The following is a 16359-nucleotide window of genomic DNA, read 5'->3' as shown; positions in this document are numbered from 1 at the left end:
GCACATTAACGTTGTCTTCAAGACAACCCTTCAACCAAATAGTTTTATAGTATTTGAACAAAATGTGATCTCTAATTAAAGATGGATTTTTGACGTCCGTTCAGTACCTATACCCATGCCTATTAACCAGCATTTCCATCACACTGGTCTCAAATGACACACAGGGAACGTGGTCAGGGATTCACAGGACATGTAAGTGACTGAGACGTATAGGCGATGAGGGGGTGTAAAACTAAAGTCTACTGTTAAACAACAGCTCTATTCCCTTGGGTCATTTGACCTTTGACCTTTCCCAGCAGACAGGCTGTGTCATCAGCAGGAGGAGGAGGGACAGAGCAGGAGGTAGTCAGGTAGAGAATAGTGCTACATCCTGATAATTACACATCTAATCATTGAATAAAAAAAACATGGCTTTCTTCTGTGCATTCTCCATTGAGTGCTGATGGCTGGTGCTACAAGGCTCTGTCTCTGTCTCCCCCCCCCCTCTCTCCCTCTCCTGGTCCGGTGGGTTTACATAACACTTGAGGCTGGAAGACATGAGACCGGTCTGGCCCCCTTCGTTGAATGGGGGGGGGGGGGGGGAGAGAAGAGGTGAGAGTAAGAGAGAGAGGAGAAAGAGAGAGAGCAAGAGTAGTCGGAACGTGTGCATGGGGTGTGTGTGTCTGTTATCGCTCTCGTCCTGAGCCCATCAGTGGCATTCTGATGGCGTTCCCAGTGGAGTGGCTGGTTGTTTAGCCAGAGTGGATTGGCATGGCCGCCTCTGACACGCAGTTATCCTCCATCCTCTGGAGACACGCAAACACACACAAAAACTGGCCCTCACTGTGAAAATTACACATTACTAATTAGGAGAAAAAGACACAGAGAGAGACGAAGAGTGTCTGAGTGTAGACTGTGTGTGTGTGTGTGTGTGTGTGTTATTATCTCTCTCAAAATGCAAGCAGGGAAGCCCTCTATGTAATGATGTGTACCTACTTATGTCCTTTAAGACTACCATAATGTTGGTCTGTGTGAGGGCCAGGGGCACCCAGCAGCTGAGAGTGCAGACTATAATTATAGTATGTCTGCATGGCTTCTCATGACAAATGGCTTTCACTCAACCAATATCAAACCCCAAAACCCAACCCTGACAGCTATTTTGGTTGTTCCAACCTGTTTTTTCTAACTATGCTGTTGTCCACTGACACAAATATTAACTGAACACAAGTTCCTGACAACTGGACTTCTGTGGGGGGGGGGGGTGACAGAACCCAGAGAGAACCCCAGTGTTTGATGGGAAATCCTACATTGTACACACACACACCATTACCTTTACCAGTCTTTAATAAGAGGGATTAAGTGAAGGGGTGCACTTGACAGTCCACACACTCCCCCCATACATCCTTCAGTAAAAACATCTCTCCACCTGTCCCCCTCTCTTCCATGCGCTGCCCCAAAACACAACCTCTCCTCTCCCTTTCTCCCAGATCGTTACTCAGACAAGGTTTTTATACCAAAGATGCACTATGCAGAAATTGCTCCATTATTTCCTGGGTGTGAAAATGTTTATAGTTTGCCTAATTTCACTTTATGTGACAAAACAACCAAGTATAGTGTAATCATTGTACCATCTAAACCGCTGTAAAATATATTTAAAATAGACCAGAAATATTGTATTTTCAGCTGTTACAAGTTGGTGTACAAAACTGAAAGTAAAAGACACCAAAACAAAACTTTACGGGAAGAATAGAAATAGCTAACATAGAACAGATCTCCCGCTTCATAGACTTGCTTTCAATGAGAAAGAACTCTGTGTTACAGATCTGTCAATGTGAATTTGGTCAGGTCACCCAAAAAGTTACATACTGCCGTTTTAAGAATTACACTCAGGCCATCTTATTCTTACAACATCTCTATAAAATCTGACAAACATCCTAGCCATATTTAGGCAAACAACAGTGATTAAACACAAGAGCACACACACAATGAAGGCCTATGTGTGTGATCCAGGCCTGTTTGACTGCAGTGAGATCAATGTCTAGAATCCATAGTTTAAAACGACTGCCCAGCTGAAGTCTTCAGCATGCAGTGATGTGAAGTGTTTCTGTTGATAAGAGAAGTAGTATGTGTGTGTGTGTGTGTGTGTGTGTGTGGCCCTGGACACTGATGTCCTCTCTCTTAACACCAGCTCAGTGAAGTGTGAGTCTATTCCTTGTTAATGATTATTTATCCTAACCAACACACTGCTGTTGGAGGGAAAATCACCTCAGCCTGTTTTTTACCTGCTGGGCCTTACTGCTACACACACACGCATATATACATACACACACACACACAGTGCATTCAAAAAGTATTCAGACCCCTTGACTTTTTCCACATTTTGTTACGTTACAGCCTTATTCTAAAATTGATTAAATAGTTTTTTCCCTCATCAATCTACAGACAATACCCAATAATGACAAATCAAAAACAGGTTTAGAAATGTTTGCAAATTATTATTTTTTTAAACAACTGAAATATACATCTACATAAGTATTCAGACCCTTTACTCTGTACTTTGTTGAAGCACCTTTGGCAGCGATTACAGCCTGCAGTCTTCTTGGGTATGACGCTATAAGCTTGGGGAGTTTCTCCCATTCTTCTCTGCAGAGCCTCACAAGCTCTGTCAGGTTGGATAAGGAGTGTCGCTACACAGCTATTTTCAGATCTCTCCAGAGATATTTGATCGGGTTCAAATCCGAGCTCTGGCTTGGCCACTCAGACATTCAGAAACTTGTCCCAAAGCCACTCCTGCATTGTCTTGGCTGTGTGCTTAGGGTCATTGTATTGAAGGTAAACCTTCGCCCCAGTCTGAAGTCCTTCATGTTTCTGTGACAATCGGTGAATTAGTTATTGATTTATACCGCTTTAAATGGCATTTGATAGATTTTATGTATTTCTATCAAATCAAAACTGGAATTTGTATTCAAAACAAAGGTTGTAAAAGTATGTTCGACATTTGTAGAATAAACCATATCTATTTTTATGTTTCTGTGACAAACAATTAATTAGTTATTGATTTTTACAATTTTTTATGGATTTTGGCGAATGTCTGTTGAATGTCGGTTGAATGTTGGAATGTGTGAATATAAAACCAACTTTACCTTGGTTCTTCACCGTAGGGATGGTGCCAGGTTTCCTCCAGATGTGACGCTCGGATTCTGGCCAAAGAGTTCAAACTTGGTTTCATCAGACCAGAGAATCTTGTTTCTCGTGGTCTGAGAGTCCTTTAGGTGCCTTTTGGCAAACTCCAAGTGGGCTGTCATGTACCTTTTACTGAGGAATGGCTTCCGTCTGGCCACTCTACCATAAAGGCCTGATTGGTGGAGTGCTGCAGAGATGGCTTTCCTCCTTGAAGGTTTTCCCATCTCCACAGAGGAACTCTGTCAGAGTGACCATCGCGTTCTTGGTCACCTCCCTGACCAAGGCACTTCTCCCCCGATTGCTCAGTTTGGCCAGGCGGCCAGCTCTAGGAAGAGTCTTGGCGGTTCCAAACTTCTTACATTTAAGAATGATGGAGGCCACTTTTGGGACCTTCAACGCTGCAGAATTTTTTTGGTATCCTTCCCTAAGATCTGCTATTCGACACAATCCTGTTTCGGACCTCTACGGCCAATTCCTTCGAACTCACGGTGTGGTTTTTGATCTGACATGCTCTGTCAACTGTGGGACCTTATACACTGCTCAAAAAAATTAAGGGAACATTAAAATAACACATCCTAGATCTGAATGAACAAAATATTCTTATTAAATACTTTTTTCTTTACATAGTTGAATGTGCTGACAACATAATCACACAAAAATGATCAATGGAAATCAAATTTATCAACCCATGGAGGTCTGGATTTGGAGTCACTCAAAATTAAAGTGGAAAACCACACTACAGGCTGATCCAACTTTGATGTAATGTCCTTAAAACAAGTCAAAATGAGGCTCAGTAGTGTGTGTGACCTCCACGTGCCTGTATGACCTCCCTACAACGCCTGGGCATGCTCCTGATGAGGTGGCGGATGGTCTCCTGAGGGATCTCCTCCCAGACCTGGACTAAAGCATCCGCCAACTCCTGGACAGTCTGTGGTGCAACGTGGCGTTGGTGGATGGAGCGAGACATGATGTCCCAGATGTGCTCAATTGGATTCAGGTCTGGGGAAGGGGCGGGCCAGTCCATAGCATCAATGCCTTCCTCTTGCAAGAACTGCTGACACACTCCAGCCACATGAGGTCTAGCATTGTCTTGCATTAGGAGAAACCCAGGGCTAACCGCACCAGCATATGGTCTCACAAGGGGTCTGAGGATCTCATCTCGGTACCTAATGGCAGTCAGGCTACCTCTGGCGAGCACATGGAGGGCTGTGCGGCCCCCCAAAGAAATGCCACCCCACACCATGACTGACCGACCGCCAAACCGGTCATGCTGGAGGATGTTGCAGGCAGCAGAACGTTCTCCACAGCGTCTCCAGACTCTGTCACGTCTGTCACATGTGCTCAGTGTGAACCTGCTTTCATCTGTGAAGAGCAAAGGGCGCCAGTGGCGAATTTGCCAATCTTGGTGTTCTCTGGCAAATGCCAAACGTCCTGCACGGTGTTGGGCTGTAAGCACAACCCCCGCCTGTGGACGTCGGGCCCTCATACCACCCTCATGGAGTCTGTTTCTGACCGTTTAAGCAGACACATGCACATTTGTGGCCTGCTGGAGGTCATTTTGCAGGGCTCTGGCAGTGCTCCTCCTGCACCTCCTGGCACAAAGGCGGAGGTAGCGGTCCTGCTGCTGGGTTGTTGCCCTCCTACGGCCTCCTCCACGTCTCCTGATGTATTGGCCTGTCTCCTGGTAGCGCCTCCATGCTCTGGACACTACGCTGACAGACACAGCAAACCTTCTTGCCACAGCTCGCATTGATGTGCCATTCTGGATGAGCTGCACTACCTGAGCCACTTGTGTGGGTTGTAGACTCCGTCTCATGCTACCACTAGAGTGAAAGCACCGCCAGCATTCAAAAGTGACCAAAACATCAGCCAGGAAGCATAGGAACTGAGAAGTGGTCTGTGGTCACCACCTGCAGAACCACTCCTTTATTGGGAGTGTCTTGCTAATTGCCTATAATTTCCACCTGTTGTCTATTCCATTTGCACAACAGCATGTGAAATTTATTGTCAATCAGTGTTGCTTCCTAAGTGGACAGTTTGATTTCACAGAAGTGTGATTGACTTGGAGTTACATTGTGTTGTTTAAGTGTTCCCTTTATTTTTTTGAGCAGTGTATATAGACAGGTGTGTGCCTTTCCAGATCATGTCCAATCAATTGAATTTACCACAGCTGGACTCCAATCAAGTTGTAGAAACAACTCAAAGATGATCAATGGAATCAGGATTCACCTGAGCTCAATTTTGAGTCTCATAACAAAGGGTCTGAATACTTTCGTAAATAAGGTATTTGTGTGTCTATGTAACTACACAGTAATTATATCTATTAGCAAAAAATTCTAAAATCCTGTTTTCGCTTTGTCATTATGGGGTATTGTGTGTAGATTGATGAGATACACAGTACCAGTCAAAAGTCTGGACACACCTACTCATTCAAGGGCTTTTCTTTATTGTAGAATAGCGAAGACATAAAAACAATGAAGTTACACATATGGAATCCTGTAGTAACCAAAAAAGTGTTAAACAAATCTAAATATATTTTAGATTCTTCTTCAAAATAGCCACCCTGTTACGCCCTGGCTATAGAGAGGCTTTTTATTCTCTATTTTGGGAAGGCCAGGGTGTGACTAGGGTGGGCAGTCTGTTCTTTTTGTTGTTGTGTTTCTATGTGTTTGGCCTGGTGTGGTTCCCAATCAGAGGCAGCTGTCTATCGTTGTCTCTGATTGGGAGCCATACTTAGGTAGCCTGTTCCAACCAGTGTTTGTGGGTAGTTGTTTTTTGTTTCGTATTCTGTACCAGACAGAACTGTTTCGGTTATTCGTTTAGTCATTTTCGTGTTTAGTGTTCGGTTATTAAATTAAATTAAATATGAACACGCACTACGCTGCACCTTGGTCCTAATCTTCTTCTCTTGAATGCCGTGACGCACCCTTTGCCTTGATGACAGCTTTGCACACTGTTGGAATTCTCTCAACCAGCTTCACCTGGAATGCTTTTCCAACAGTCTTGAAGGAGTTCCCTAATATGCTGAGCACTTGTTGGCTGCTTTTCCTTCACTCTGCGGTTCGCTTCATCCCAAACCATCTCAATTGGGTTGAGGTCGGGTGATTGTGGAGGCCAAGTCATCTGATGCAGCACTCCATCACTCAAATAGTGCTTACACAGCCTGGAGGTGTGTTGGGTCATTGTCCTGTTGAAAAATAAATTACAGTCCCACTAAGCACAAACCAGATGGTATGGCGTATCGCTACAGAATCCTGTGGTAGCCATGCTGGTTAAGTGTGCCTTGAAATCTAAATAAATCACTGACAGTGTCACCAGAAAAGAACCATCACACCTCCTCCTCCATGCTTCACGGTGGGAACCACACATGCGGAGATCATCCATTCACCTCACAAAGACACGGCAGTTGGAACCAAAAATCTCAAAATTGTGCTCATCAGACCAAAGGACAGATTTCCACTGGTCTAATGTCCATTGCTTGTGTTTCTGGGCCTGTCTCTTCTTATTGGTGTTCTTTAGTAGTGGTTTCTTTGCAGCAATTCGTCCATGAAGGCCTGATTCACGCAGTCTCCTCTGAACAGTTGATGTTGAGATGTGTTTGTTACTTGAACTCTAATGAACTTATCCTCTGCAGCAGAGCTAACTCTGGGTCTTCCTTTCCTGTGGTGATCCTCATGAGAGCCAGTTTCATCACAGCGCTTGATGGTTTTTGCAACTCCACTTGAAGAAACGTTCAAAGTTCTTGAAATGTTCAGAATTGACTGACCTTCATGTCTTAAAGTAATGATGGACTGTTGTTTCTTTTTTCTTATGTGAACCTTTCTTGCCATAATATGGACTTGGTCTTTTAATAAATAGGGCTCTCTTCTGTATACCAACCCTACCTTGTCACAACACAACTGATTGGCTCAAACGCATTAAGAAGGAAAGAAATTCCACAAATTAACTTTTAAAAAAGGCACACATATTAATTGAAATGCATTCCAGGTGACCACCTCATGAAGCTGGTTGAGAGAATGCCAAGAGTGTGCAAAGCGGTCATCAAGGCAAAGGGTGGTGTCACGCCCTGACCTTAGAGCTTTTTATGTCTCTATTTTGGGTTTGGTCAGAGTGTGATTTGGGTGGGCATTCTATGTTCTATTTTCTATGTTTTTGTATTTCTTTGTTTTGGCCGGGTATGGTTCTCCTCCCATCAGCGAGGGTGCCCAGTCCGGGGCCCCCAGCGAGGGTGCCCAGTCCGGGGCCCGCTACGAGGGTGCCCAGTCCGGGGCCCGCTGCGAGGGTGCCCAGTCCGGGGCCCGCTACGAGGGTGGCCAGTCCAGGGTCGGCGACGGGGGTCCCCGCACCAGAGGCGCCACCAAAGTGGGGTGAGCCAGAGGTGGAGCGGGGTCTACGTCCCGCACCAGAGCCACCACCGCGGATAGATGCCCACCCAGACCCTCCCCTATAGGTTCAGATTTTGCGGCCAGAGTCTGCACCTTTGTGGGGGGGGGGGTACTGTCATGCCCTGACCTTAGAGCTTTTTATGTCTCTATTTTGGGTTTGGTCAGAGTGTGATTTGGGTGGGCATTCTATGTTATATTTTCTATGTTTTTGTATTTCTTTGATTTGGCCGGGTATGGTTCTCAATCAGGGACAGCTGTCTATCGCTGTCTCTGATTGGGAACCATACTTTGGTAGCCCTTTTCCCTCCTTTCTGTGTGGGAGGTTGTCTTTGTTTGTGACACTATAGCCCTTAAGCTTCACGGTCGTTTTTGTATTGTTTATTGTTTTTGTCGGCGTCATTCAAAATAAAAAGGAATATGTACGCTGACCACGCTGCGCTTTGGTCCTCTTCTTTCGACGGCCGTGACAGGTGGTTACTTTGAAAAATCTCAAATATATTTTGATTTGTTTCACACTTTTTGGGTTACTACATGATTCCATATGTGTTATTTCATAGTTTTGATGTATTCACTATTACTCTACAATGTAGAAAAAAGTTTTTTTTTAAATAAGAAAAACCCTGGAATCTGTAGGTGTGTCCAAACATTTGACTGGTACTGTATTAAGAATTGACATTGAAGTTAATGGAAAACCATTAAGCAAAATTGTCCATTTGTCACATCCCTAGTATCGGCTATATTTCTCAGAGAGCGCCTCAGCTATGTGCTAAATTCTCCATCTGAGCGGTAAAAGAAAACACTACTTTTAGGGTTGCTAGGCAACCTAAATCCTTATAAGAAAAGCATTGTGGTCTGGAGACAAGCGTTGTAAATTACAAAGTCCAATGGAATGGTTGAATTCCTGGCCTGGAATCTGCTGGCGTTCCAAAAAGCTGGGCTTAGTGCCCGCTCTGAGGGCTGGAACTTAAAACCACTGGGAGACAGGACAAGGGAAAAGGATAACCACTGTAGCTGCCCTATGGGCTAATACAGTCATATCCTCCCAACTGTGGCAAAGTGACTGCATACACTCACTGACACTGAGACACATGGACTGTCAACCTCCCCAGTGATGACAGTTTCAAAGTGTTTTCAACAGTCAACACGACACAGCACAGCACTGCATAGAACAATGACCCTGGGCCTAATCACTGTTACAATCAAGACACTCAAACACTATGGGAGAACTGCCACGTAAAAGGCTTGCAATGCCACACACAGACACAAGACTGAGACACAAGACTATTGTGAGAATGATGAGTTCAAAAGGAGAGGGAATGAAAGGTGTGGCTTGTAACCCATCCCTGCATTCCTCCTTTTCCCTTTGCTTTCTCTTTCTCCTCTGTCTTTGTAGCTCTCCTTCCTCCCCATCTCCCTTCCTCCCTCACTCGAGTCCTTACCTCAAACCATATCTTGCTCTCTCTTATTCCCATAGGCTCTTTCTGTCACTCCAACAATGGGAACTAAAGTTATCCACCTTAAAACAGGATTTCTGGCCTTGTTAGCATATCCTTTGGACTGATGCCTTTGTACACGTACAAGCAACACACACACACGGTCATATCTTATCTGACCTCATGCGGAATGCATGACACACACACACTACTAAACAAGTATCATCAGTTGACTCAGCCATTGCCAACAAGGACAATGCGCCAAAAGATAAATGCTTTTGACTAATTAAGAGGTCAATGATTGGACGTACCAGATCTCCATTTGATGATGTCATTGAACTCATCATTGGCTGCTTCCTCGATAGCGTCGCCAGGTGACGCCATGGTAGCCATTTTGTCCACCAGGTCCTTGTCTGTTTACCTCCGTTAGAATGTTAATCTGTTAACTTTTTAAAAGGAGTCCCACTTCTTCAGATCCAACGTCACCTAAATATGAAAAACAAATGTACTGAAAGTTTTTAACTACTTATTATTTCCTTGGGTGCTATTGAGGCCAAGCTTGGTTGGTTGATTGAATCTGGTCTTGTCTAATAACATCACATGAAAAAACATTGGTCTGTTCTACTCATCCATATGTGTCGGAGAACTATGACCACAACAGAACTCTCCTGTTTTATAAGACAGCTAGAAAAATTGTGTGATGGTTAAATGCAGCTGCCCTGCAGAAGTAAGAAGATGAGACTCCTCATTAAAATGGAAGACTTTCTCACCATACCCCACTGACACACACAGGTGTAGGGCCATGCCAAAGAGGCTGAGGGGAAAGGTTGTTCCGCGACACAGGATAAACTGACAGCTGTGTGTGTGTTGTGAGAGTGCACAAAGCGAGGTTGTTGACCTGGCCTACAAGCAGAGCGTGATCTCACCTCTCTACACTAGACACAGGACAACTCCATCCATTATTATCCAAAGAGCTGTTTTCACAAATCATTTACTTTAAATAATTTGACCTCTATGTGGTGAGTTGTGCTGTGATTTGTCATGTACACATTTAATGGGACTGTTATGTGATCTTACTGAGCAAATCAGAGAAGGATGACGTTTGGCAGAGTATTAATTGGAGGTTATAATAGAAATTGAGGTCAAAGTTAACTAAATCTGTTACCACAGTTCATCCAGAATAGATGAACGGTAATGTCATTGGCATACATCAACACTTTACATTGTATACCTTATGAAGAGTTTAAGTAGTTCAGTTAATAAATAAGATGTTTTTTTCTTAACTGACTTGCCTAGTTAAATAAAGGTTGAAAAAAATTATACAAAAAGAAACCCTTCATAAGACCACAAAGTTCATTTGAATAACACAAATATGTCTCTACCATGAGAGGAAAGAAGACTCAATAGGGACACGTTTTATCTGTAACTAGCCTAAGTATTAATGCTTGGGGAGTGATGTAAGCATCCAAATATAGTATCTGTAAAGATGAAAAACAGAAAAACCAATTGGCCAGTGTCTTCTCAATTTCAGTTCCTCCTCCAAAAATTAAAGTTGCTTTGACAACCGAAGGCAAAAAACATCAGCAACGGACCCAGTCGACTAGTTTAGCCAAGTTAAAGGGCCTTTAAACGTTTCAGTAAATTGCATTAAAATAGCAAGCATATGTAGAATTGATTGCACTAAAGTATACAGTTGTAGCTATACCCAGTTATAAAAATCTTATTAACACGAATCGTTTGCTTTGAATGGCACCAATGTCTGCAATTTTCCGGGCCAATACTCATGTCATTATAATCCGATCAGATTAGCACGAACATTAAAAATATGTGGCAGACTCTTTTGAACTATGGGATATGGCACTGTTACACTTGCAAAAACAGCAAATATGATTCAACAAGTGGTTCAAGAAATGATAAAGAAACAATGCATTGCTAGTTGGATCACAAGGTCCTTACACAATCTCAGATAATAGATGATTTATTGATTTGGCAAGTAGGCTACATTGTGTTTTCTTGAGTGTATTGGCGTAAATAATGATAGCCTATTTCGGCTACTATGTAGCCATATTTTCATCTCGAGTGTTAGCTAAACAAAATCACACTCACCTTCGCTCCTGTCAATCAGGGGGCGCGATCGTGGAAAATCCGCGTATTTTGGCACAAAAAAATATAATTAAAAGTTCGCTGTATTTGTGAAAAATTACAAGCTAACAAAAATACCCTATCTTAAATGTTAAAATATATCAACACGAGGACCTTTAAGCCATTTTAAGAGGCGGGGGCACTCCAAACTATGCAACAAAAAAAAAGCACAGTCCAGCACATCAACACACTTCACAATAGCTATTTTCCAAAGCATCTAAGAAACTGCTGTTTGTGGGTCCGTTGTCTTCCTGATGGTTATCGGGTGTGTTCAGTTTTTTTGTTGATGAAAAAATGTTAGCTCATTTTACGGGAGAAACCCGCTCTGCTAACGAGGGAGTCCGTCCCAAACTTTGTTCCTGTTGCTACCTTTCCCTGCCTGCCCGCAAACTTCTGACGCGCAGATGGAAACATGGCGCGGTCGGCGTCACGTGACCGCGCGCACACGCGCTTGAGTTGGTTCCCGGTTTTGACTGGAATGGACAGGCCAACAGTTTTTGTCAGAGTTTAATTTTCGTAGCAGGTTAAGATAATTTCCGGAGCGGGTTAGGATAATTAACGTGGCAGGTTAGGTGAAGGACAGTGGTTAGCTCAACTGCAAAAAAAAATTAAAGCTGTACTCTTTCCAGCCATGACGGTGGTTCCCCCGACGAAGGATATGAAAACTTTTGAATCGCGTGTGGAAACCAACTCAATCAAAAATGTTAAGATGTAACCGTACCCAAAATACAATTTATGTGTTTTTCTGTTGTGTCACTTTATCTCAAATAAATGGGTCTTGTGGTTATTGGTTAATTATTATTGATTTAGTTTGATTAGGCCACTCATTTCACATGGACTAGGGCTAATAGAACTTGGGCTGCTATTGTTGTTTGCCTTCCAATGTCTCGAATAATAGTATAAACCAATGCTTTGTGCATTTGTCTGCAGTCAAGGCGATACATTCCATGCCACTGAAGATGCTTGATATCTCAGAGCGGTTACATGTTACAAAAAAGTAAAGCCCCAATGACATTCAACTGTTGACATTGACAACATACCCTATACAGTAGGCCTATATCCTATATGTTATAACTATGAGATATGCAATCTGAAATTGTTGATGATGTGCGTTTATAAAACATGGTTGCATGTCAACAGTTTGAAGATCATCAAGGTAGGTGGAAAAATATTTGATAGCAGTGTAGTTTACAGGTGTGGATAGCTCTTCTGGGATCAACTAGAAACAATGACAGTGGTATACGTTTCACATTCATCCCTTTGAATTAGGTTTTCCTTTCCTTTATCTTGAGTTAATCAGACACACACACACATAGATAATTAATAATGAGTAAGCCTATCTAGGATTGGCCTAAATATATAATTGATATTAAAGGCCAACATCCCAAAGGCAACCATTGCTGGTCAAGATTGAGTAGGCCTAATGGAAATCTAAACATCCTCTGCCTGGGCCTCGATGGCTTTAGTGATGTTGCCTTGTCCCCTCTCCCTCCCTCGTTTCAGTTGTCACTGCCTCTTTGTGTGCGCTTCCTCGCGCAGACCATAGAAGAGGATTGATTGCACAAATGAGCGCTCAGCAGGGCCCTTGCACAGGTGTCAGGTAACCGCACAGGTAAAATGAGCCGACCTGGGAGGAAGACTGCAAAATGAAGATGGAATGTAAGACCTATCCTGACCTATAAACCAGTTGGAGAGAGTAGTTGATTTGAATGGAAAATAATAGGCCAAATGCAGCCTCATGATGGGCCACATAAAGGCAGATGACAGGTCACCGTTACATGCTAAGTTAACATTTAATATTACACTTTGAATACACCGGCAGCAGTATCTGTCTCAGATACTGCAATAAGTTTCACCACTCTTACATGTACAAATCCGTTATCATGTAACTCTACCTGTTATATTACTGTGTAGTTACATAGATATATGTAAACCTAGGACAAAGTGTTGCTTTCTGAGATATATAATACTGCTCTAATTATTATTCTGTGATGGAGATGATCCAGGCTCTATCACAACCGGCCGTGATTGGGAGTCCCATAGGGTGGCACACAATTGGCCCAGCATCGTCCGGGTTTGGCTGGTGTAGGCTGTCATTGTAAATAAGAATTTAGTCTTAACTGACTTGCCTAGTGAAATAAAGGTTAAATCAAAAAAAAAAAAATGTGGTGCCGCTGGCCTGACAATTATGAAATTGAAAGGGCATGTAGTGCAGGCCTACACATAAAAGAGTTATAGCGCCCCCTTGTGTCCAGCAGGATACATTTAGTATTGTCATTTATTCATTGATTAAATATTAGGGCCTAGGCTAACTGTAAAAATATTCTAAAATAGAGATGTGGCGAGAAGCTCATGAGTAAAATACAAGTAAAAGTCAAGTACATGTTAATTATTTCAACAATCAGCAACATATACTTTTTTTGTAAAGCAAACATCATAACCCACCGTTTTTATTACAACATTAGGTTATTACATCTTAGAGAATCAAGGCAATATATTTTATTGACCAGTAGGGGGTAGCCTTGGCTACACTTTATCATTTTTATTTATTTATTTCACCTTTATTTAACCAGGTAGGCTGTCACGTTCCTGACCGGTTTTCTGTTATTTTGTATATGTTTGACGGTCAGGGCGTGAGTTTGGGTGGGTAGTCTATGTTATGTGTTTCTATGTTGGTAATAGGGTGACCTGATATGGCTCTCAATTAGAGGCAGGTGGTTTTCATTTCCTCTGATTGAGAGCCATATTAAGGTAGGTGTTTTCACACTGTTTGTTTGTGGGTGGTTGTCTCCTGTGTCTGTGTCGCCACACGGGACTGTTTCGGTTTTGTTTGTTTGTTCGTTTTATGTAGTCAGTTTTCCTGTTCGTTACATGTAAGTTCCTACGTTCAGGTCAGTCTACGTTGTTTTTGTAGTTTATCAAGTGTATTTCGTTTCGTCTTGTTCAATAAATCAGTACGTCATATTCCAACGCTGCATTTTGGTTCAATCCCTGCTCCTCCTCTTCGGAGGAAGAGGAAAGTCGTTACATAGGCAAATTGAGAACACGTTCTCATTTACAATTGCGACCTGGCCAAGATAAAGCAAAGCAGTTCGACACATACAACAACACATAGTTACACATGGAGTAGAACAAACATACAGTCAATAATACAGTGAAAAATAAGTCTATATACAATGTGAGCAAGTGAGGTGATATAAGGGAGGTGAAGGCAAACAAAATATATATAAAAAAAGTATATATAAAAAGGCCATGGTGGCGAAGTAAATACAATATAGCAAGTAAAGAATTAAAAAAAAACACTGGAATGGTTGGTTTGCAGTGGAAGAAAGTGCAAAGTAGAGAGAAATAATGGGGTGCAAAGGAGCAAAAATAAACAAATGAATACAGTAGGTAAAGAGGTAGTTGTTTAGGCTAAATTATAGATGGGCTATGTACAGGTGCAGTAATCTATGAGCTGCTCTGACAGCTGGTGCTTAAAGCTAGTGAGGGAGATAAGTGTTTCCAGTTTCAGAGATTGTTGTAGTTCGTTCCAGTCATTGGCAGCAGAGAACTGGAAGGAGAGGCGGCCAAAGGAAGAATTGGTTTTGGGGGTGACCAGAGAGATATACCTGCTGGAGCGCGTGCTACAGGTAGGTGCTGCTATGGTGACCAGCGATCTGAGATAAGGGGGGACTTTACCTAGCAGGGTCTTGTAGATGACCTGGAGCCAGTGGGTTTGGCGACGAGTATGAAGCGAGGGCCAGCCAACGAGAGTGTACAGGTCGCAGTGGTGGGTAGTGTATGGGGCTTTGGTGACAAAACGGATGGCACTGTGATAAACTGCATCCAATTTATTGAGTAAGGTATTGGAGGCTATTTTGTAAATGACATCACCGAAGTCAAGGATTGGTAGGATGGTCAGTTTTACAAGGGTATGTTTGGCAGCATGAGTGAAGGATGCTTTGTTGCGGAATAGGAAGCCAATTCTAGATTTAACTTTGGATTGGAGATGTTTGATGTGAGTCTGGAAGGAGAGTTTACAGTCTAACCAGACACCTAGGTATTTGTAGTTGTCCACATATTCTAAATCAAAGCCGTCTAGAGTAGTGATGTTGGACAGGCGGGCAGGTGCAGGCAGCGATCGGTTGAAGAGCATGCATTTAGTTTTACTTGTATTTAAGAGCAATTGGAGGCCACGGAAGGAGAGTTGTATGGCATTGAAGCTCGCCTGGAGGGTTAACACAGTGTCAAAAGAAGGGCCAGAAGTATACAGAATAGTGTCGTCTGCGTAGAGGTGGATCAGAGACTCACCAGCAGCAAGAGCGACATCATTGATGTATACAGAGAAGAGAGTCGGTCCAAGAATTGAACCCTGTGGCACCCACATAGAGACTGCCAGAGGCCCGGACAACAGACCCTCCGATTTGACACACTGAACTCGATCAGAGAAGTAGTTGGTGAACCAGGCGAGGCAATCATTAGAGAAACCAAGGCTGTCGAGTCTGCCGATGAGGATGTGGTGATTGACAGAGTCAAAAGCCTTGGCCAGGTCAATGAATACGGCTGCACAGTATTGTTTCCTATCGATGGCGGTTAAGATATCGTTTATGACCTTGAGCGTGGTTGAGGTGCACCCATTACCAGATTTTACATAAACAAGACATTTATAGTCAGTTAATATATTCAACTGCTTCTTATGTGACATGAAGGTGTTACAATAACAGTAGCCCAACTATCAGATATAATGTTTTAATGTAACACACTGAAAGTGTAGCCAGATTACGCTCTAACGTTTTAATGTTGTTTATTGCGACAGACTGACTGCAGCATGTGACAGACTAAACACACTACAGTACAAACCGTTTACCACAACCAATTCAATTGAATAACAACGCCGCATATTTTCGATGGAAGTGCTTTCCTTGAGCAAAACTTTCTACCAGGAGTGGGGTTCGAACCCACGCGGACATATGTCCATTGGATCTTAAGTCCAACGCCTTAACCACTCGGCCATCCTGGTATACACACCTTACTGCAACGACGTATTGATAAATAAAGTTGCTGGAAAGTTACCCATTGACGTTACTACGCAGACTTTATGTGTTTGTACAGTTTGCCGAGCAATCCATTTCAACACGGCAGCTGCATGAAACAGACGATGAGCTACCAAGGGACCCTCGATAACTGATATGCTATCGTTTGCTAGTTAAGCTATTAGCTGGCTACTATTCTACTTAAGCAAACGCAGGATTCAC

At 42.9% G+C, this 16359-nt stretch overlaps 1 protein-coding gene and 1 non-coding gene across 2 annotated transcripts in view; both read right to left on the bottom strand.

Moving 5' to 3' along the window:
* Window positions 1-11534, bottom strand: part of utrn (utrophin) — a 314619-nt gene extending 303085 nt beyond the window's left edge. Inside the window, exons 1-2 of the mRNA XM_055885258.1 lie at window positions 11087-11534; window positions 9292-9466 (exon numbers count right to left, since the gene is read on the bottom strand). Coding sequence (XP_055741233.1) covers window positions 9292-9373 — 82 coding nt within the window. The 5' untranslated portion in view covers window positions 9374-9466; window positions 11087-11534. The remainder of the gene's footprint in view (window positions 1-9291; window positions 9467-11086) is intronic.
* Window positions 11535-16041: 4507 nt separating this feature from the next.
* Window positions 16042-16124, bottom strand: trnal-uaa (transfer RNA leucine (anticodon UAA)). Its single transcript has one exon. It is a non-coding gene; the product is annotated as a tRNA-Leu (tRNA).
* Between the last annotated feature and the right edge of the window lie 235 nt (window positions 16125-16359).

This window comes from Salvelinus fontinalis, chromosome 27 (assembly GCF_029448725.1).
Source record: "Salvelinus fontinalis isolate EN_2023a chromosome 27, ASM2944872v1, whole genome shotgun sequence".
In the NCBI taxonomy this organism is placed as follows: domain Eukaryota; kingdom Metazoa; phylum Chordata; class Actinopteri; order Salmoniformes; family Salmonidae; genus Salvelinus; species Salvelinus fontinalis.
This window is presented reverse-complemented; position numbering and strand designations above follow the sequence as displayed.